Consider the following 6,000-nt stretch of genomic DNA (forward strand, 5'->3'; position numbering starts at 1 on the left):
GCTCCGGCGGATCAAAGCAAGTTCGATATAACCCGGTTTCACCTATAACGCGGTAAGATATTTTGGCTCCCGAGAACAGCGTTACATCGGGGTAGAGGTGTACTAATTGAATGCTTTGATTATGCTGCACCATGGGATACTGTCCCATTTCTTGCAGGATCTTAACAACATAACACTATGGATTCTAAGGTATGCTGTTATTTGTCTGCTATCCACAGTAGCACTGCTGCATTTATTTCTCAATCCCTGCAACAGCTGTAATTTCAGCAGTCTTCCCCCCCACCTCAGCCTTTACAAATGCTTAGTGATAATATTGTGTTCTCATTCTCACATCACAAATGTGAAACATTTCCCACTAAAATGCAATTTAAAAATTGCTATTTCTTTATGCTATCTACAGTTATATCAATTTTCAAAGTGTTTGTAACAAATTGACATTTTTCAGTTACAACTGCAAAGAATGAGAAATACTGTAGTTGGACACAGTTTTTCAAAAGAGATAACAAATAATTAAACTCAACTCTATTCCACAGGAGAAGTTGGACTCTGAGAAAGAAGCAGAACAATTCTTTACAGGAAAAGAATCTTTTAACTATCCTTTCTCTAAGAGTGGGGTACAGGGCCTTAAGAGGATAACAGGGATTTGTGTGAATACACATTCCCTGCGTCTCCTCCCCCCCGCTTAAACAGCACCATCATCAGCAGACAAGGACAGCTGATGATCCAGCCACTAGCGAGAGTAATTCCTAAGCAGTCACAATTATTTGTGGAATTTTTACAGCAACAGCTCTGGATTAATTTGTGTAGGTCTATACTTGTGACAGTGTGAAGAGTGAACCCACTGCACTCCCAGCAAACATCGGTCTAAAAAGCAGTGTAGATATAGAGGCACTGTTCAGGCGAGTAGAGTGCCCTACACACCTGAATCCTAGTGTATATACCCTACATGGCTCTCTATATACCCAAGCAGTGACCCTCACATCTACACTGCTATTTTTAGCAGTGTAGTGTCCTGCTACCTCCCCACTGCCAGAGCTTTTCCCTGCTGCCTCCCTCTTCCAGAGTCTTTCACTGTGGCCTGTAGCTCCACATATACAGTACTACACGCCGCCACAAGTGTAGACAAGGTCTTTATTGTTCTACCACACTGCTTGTTGGAAGTAAAAGCAAAATTTTAAATGAGAAATTCCAAATGACCATAAAGAAAAGGTTACTTACTATAATGGGCAACTGTAGAGTCACACCTTGGCAATGCAGAGCTTCAGAACCCCTGAAAAGTTCATGTCCCGCCATTTCCTCTCCCTATCCAACTCAATTCCTTCAACTAAATCTCGGAATCCCATGCTTTGGAGTAGAAATCCAGGGAAGGGATAACGGCAGGTGAATAGTGTTAAGTATGCAGTGGCAAAACTCAGAGAAGGGTAACCTTCCTTAAGGTGCCCTCTGCCTATTCTCAGTGTGGGAGATTAGCTAGCTGTGCAAATCCCAAGATGGTGGGGTGAGGAGTTCTAATTAGACAGACTGTTGAATTGCCCTCCAAAAGCAAGCATTAGCCTCTGATGCCAGCCTAAGAGAGTAATACTGAGTTAAGAGTCAGGATAAAACTCCTATCTTAACAGATTTCCAAAACAGAGAAGTTGTGAAGGCAAGCCATATGCTGCTTTAGTCCTCACAGAGTGAACCTTAGTTCCATCAGGTACTGATACATTAGCTGAAGTATAACAAGTTACAGTACATAACCTAATCCATTTAGAAAGACATTATGTCAAAACGGAAACTCCTCTCACATTAATCCCCATGAACCACAGATTGTTTAAACAGGGTTTCTCAATGGCCGGTCCCTGAAATTTCCCTGACACAGTTTAGGAAGGCAGCAAGCCAGTCCCTGGTATCAAAAAAATATGAGAAACACTGGGAGAAGATTCCTAAATGCCTTAGTCCTATCTGAATAGGACCTTAAAGCTCTTTTGACAGAGTATGGGACACCGTGAAAGTTTTTGGGAAGAAAGGCATGAGATCAACAGTCTGGTTAAAGTGCATTTCAGATACTATTTTAGGGAGGAAATAAAACTAGTATGGGGATGTAGGAGTAGGTGCTAACTAGGGCCTGTTAGAGACCTGACCAGATCCAAGACCTCTAGCCTCACCTGGATCTGAAGAGCAGACCCTCAAAGCCTTTTCCGTGTTACAAGTGTGTTTTTAAACTGACTTTAGTTAAACCACTGCAAATCCTTGTGTGGACAATCTTGATCAACTTAAACCGTTTATAATCTTACTTCTAATTTCAGCTAAATTAATATCAGACAAATTTAACGCTATTTAAGTGTGTCCACACAGGCATTTTCACTTAGGTAACTGAAGTTAGTTTTACACACACACACACACACACACACACACACACTTTAAGCCACAGCAACTTGTGCTGAGAGACAGAATTTAGAGAGAAGGAGTTCCAAGCCTTCTTAACTAGGTTTCCAAGGAGTGTGTTTGGGGCTGCAGCGAGCTGAGGGGATGAAATCAGTATTCCAAGCACCAGCCATTAGCTTAGCCTTCAAGTCACATCAATCATTGAGTTTAGAAGAAAGGGACAAGAGACAGACTTCTTAAAATGCAGCCCCCTGGGGTTCAGTATAGAAAACATCTGATGCTGTGCTCACCTCAGTCTGGAACAGTAACCATGCGGATTAAACTACTACTAAAGAACTAAATTACAGACAGTTTAGCAAGAGAGTCACCAAAACATGAGAGGTTCCTGTATCTGAAATTAGCTGCAATGAAGGAGAAACTGAGGCAGTTGGGGGATGGTTGTCTCCTAATTAACCTTGGCTATGAATGGCCAGTACTTCCCTCAAGCAGCCCCCAAACAGGCACTGCTTTGTAGAAAGTTTCAAAACTCTGTCTCATCCAGAGGTGCATCCCACAAATATATACATACAGAGGCCACATCCAAGAAAAATGCATCTAGTTTTGGGTTTTTATTGCACACTGAGTTCAGGCCAAGTTCACAAAACTTTGCAAGCCTTTCAACAAGCCTGATCCAAACTATGGTTTGATGGTTTTCATCTGGATTTGTTATGTGTTTTAGGATCTCATTCAAGCTCTAAGAATATATTTTTGCACACATGCAAGGAAAGGCTAAAGTCCCCACAAGCTGTAACTGGATGACAGGGGACGGATCACTCAAACTGCCCTGGTCTGTTCCTTTCCTCTGAAGCATCTGGCACCAGCCACTGTCAAAAACAGGATACTGGGCTACATTGACCACTGGATGATCAAGATGCTAAAGGAGCACTCAAGAACGATAAGGCCATTGCAGAGAAACTAAATGAATGTTTTGTATCGGTCTTGACAGCTGAAGCTGTGAGGGAGATTCCCAAAACCTGAGCCATTCTTTTAAGGTGACAAATCTGAGGAACTATCCCAGATTGAGATGTCATTAGAGGTGGTTTTGGAACAAATCGATTAACTAATAAGTCACCAGGACCAGATGGTATTCACCCAAGAGTTCTGAAGGAACTCAAATGTGAAATTGCAGAACTACCAACTGTGTAACCTATCATTTAAATCAGCTTCTGCATCAAATGACTGGAGGAGAGCTAATGTGATACTAATTTTTTAAAGGGGCTACAGAGGTGATCCCAGCAACTACAGTGCAGTAAGCCTCATTTAAGTACCGGGCAAACAGGCTGAAACTATAGTAAAGAATAAAATTGTCAGACACATAGATGAACATAATTTGTTGGAGAATAGTCAACATGGTTTTTGTAAAGGGAAATCATGCCTCATCAATCTAGTAGAATTCTTTGAGAGGGTCAACAAGCACATGGTCAAGGGAGATCCAGTGAACATAGTGTACTTTGATTTTCAGAAAGCCTTTGACAAGGTCCCTCACCAAAGGCTCTTCAGCAAAATAAGCTGTCATGGGATAAAAGGGAAGGTTCTCTCATGGATCGGTAACTGATTAAGAGAGAGGAAACCAAGGGTAGGAATAAATGGTCAGTTTTCAGAATGGAGAGAGGTAAATAGTGGTGTCCCCCAGGGGTCTGTACTGGATCAGTTCTCTTCAACATATTCATAAATGATTTGGAAAAAAGGGTAAATAGTGACGTGGCAAAATTTCCAGACAATACAAAACTATTTAACATAGTTCAGTCTAAAGCAGACTATGAAGAGTTACAAAGGGATCTCACAAAACTGGATGACTAGACAACAAAATGGCAGATGAAATTCAGTGTTGATAAATGCAAAGTAATGCACATTGGAAAACATAATCCCAATTATACATATAAAATGATGGGATCTAAATTAGCTGTTACCACTCAAGAAAGAGATCTCAGAGTCACTGTGGATAGTTCTCTGAAAACATCCACTCAATGTGAAGCAGCAGTCAAAAAAGCTAACAGAACGTTGGGAAATATTAAGAAAGGGATAGAGAATAAGACAGAAAATACCATATTGTTTCTGTATAAATCCATGGTATGCCCACATCTTGAATACTGCAGGCAGATGTGGTCACAAAAAAGATATATTGGACTTGGAAAAGGTTCAGAAAAGGGCAACAAAAATGATTAGGGGTATGGAACAGCTTCTGTATGAGGAGAGATTAATAAGACTGGGACTTTTCAGCTTGGAAAAGAGACGACTAAGAGGGGATATGATTGAGGTCTATAAAATCATGACTGGTGTGGAGAAAGTAAGTAAGGGAGGGTTATTTGCTCCTTTTCATAACACAAGAACTGGGGGGGGTTGTCACCAAATGAAATTAACAGGCAACAGGTTTAAAAACAAACAAAAGGAAGCATTTTTTCACACAATGCATAGTCAATATGTGGAATTCCTTGCTAGAGGATGTTGTGAAGGCCAAGACTATAACAGGGTTCAAAAAAGAACTAGATAATTTCATGGAGAATAGGTCCATCAATGGCTATTAGCCAGGATGGGCAGAGATCGTGTCCCTAGCCTCTGTTTGCCAAAAGCTGGGAATGGGCAACAGGGAACGGATCACTTGATGATTACCTGTTCTCTTCATTCCCTCTGGGGCTTCTGGCATTGGCCATCATCGGAAGACAGGATACTGGGCTAGATGGACCTTTAGTCTGACCCAGTATGGTCGTTCTTATGTTTGGCCCAGTATTGCTGTTTCTGTGTTCCCCATAGCTAATTTTTAACCATGAGCCTTAAATAGAAATGTATTCAAGACATTCAGCATAACCTCAAATTTCCCTTCAAGTAATCTGTAAATCTTTGTTAAATGAACAGATTTTAACCATGCTTCTTACCATGCTGTGAAGACAGGTGGCGTGCAGGTCTTGCTGGCTGAAGGGATTTACCAATCAGTTTTTTAGTCTCCATTGTCTTCAACATTTTGAGGCTCCACACTTTAAAAAAGGAATCACATACATATAAAGCATTCAGTTACAGATAAGAGTGCAACATTATAACCTGCACTTTCAATAAAATCTTCCTTGGCTTCTTGATTGTACCAAGCTGCATTGTAATGCAAAAAAAATGAAGAACGTAGTATGCAAACAGCTTGGGAAAACAGTTCCTGGATTGGAAAACAAATATCTAGTCAATTGGTTTTAGAATGAGTATTCCAAAAAGTCATTCTAGTCATAAAACTTAGAATTGCCTTTTTAATTACCTCAAACAACAGCTATCTTTGGGCTTATGTATTTACTGGTAAGTGAAAATTCAAGCTATGAGTTATTTCTGAACAACTCAAATGTTTGTATGATCCAGGACTCTGCCCAAGATTTTTCCTAATGTTATGGATTCAATGAAGTGACGGGGCTAATAAAAGATGAGTTCAAAGAAGGAGTTACTGAATATTTGCTGACGGTAGATCCCATGCCACTCTACCACTCACTGCCTATAGTCTACTTTTGTGCATGTGCCCAGTCAGCAGACTTAATTTCAAAATATGTTGCTTGTTTATTCAAAAAGCTGAAGCACACACATAACACAGTATTTGTTAGATTAAGCTGGCAATCACTGCAG

At 40.5% G+C, this 6,000-nt stretch overlaps 1 protein-coding gene across 1 annotated transcript in view; it reads right to left on the reverse strand.

Moving 5' to 3' along the window:
* The window catches only part of CUNH8orf88 (chromosome unknown C8orf88 homolog), a 58,678-nt gene extending 53,314 nt beyond the window's left edge, over positions 1-5,364 (reverse strand). The window contains exon 1 of the mRNA XM_026659085.1: positions 5,280-5,364. Within this exon, the coding sequence (XP_026514870.1) occupies positions 5,280-5,364 (85 nt within the window). The remainder of the gene's footprint in view (positions 1-5,279) is intronic.
* Between the last annotated feature and the right edge of the window lie 636 nt (positions 5,365-6,000).

Source organism: Terrapene carolina, unplaced genomic scaffold (assembly GCF_002925995.2).
Source record: "Terrapene carolina triunguis isolate 2854851 unplaced genomic scaffold, T_m_triunguis-2.0 Scaffold58, whole genome shotgun sequence".
In the NCBI taxonomy this organism is placed as follows: Eukaryota; Metazoa; Chordata; order Testudines; family Emydidae; genus Terrapene; species Terrapene triunguis.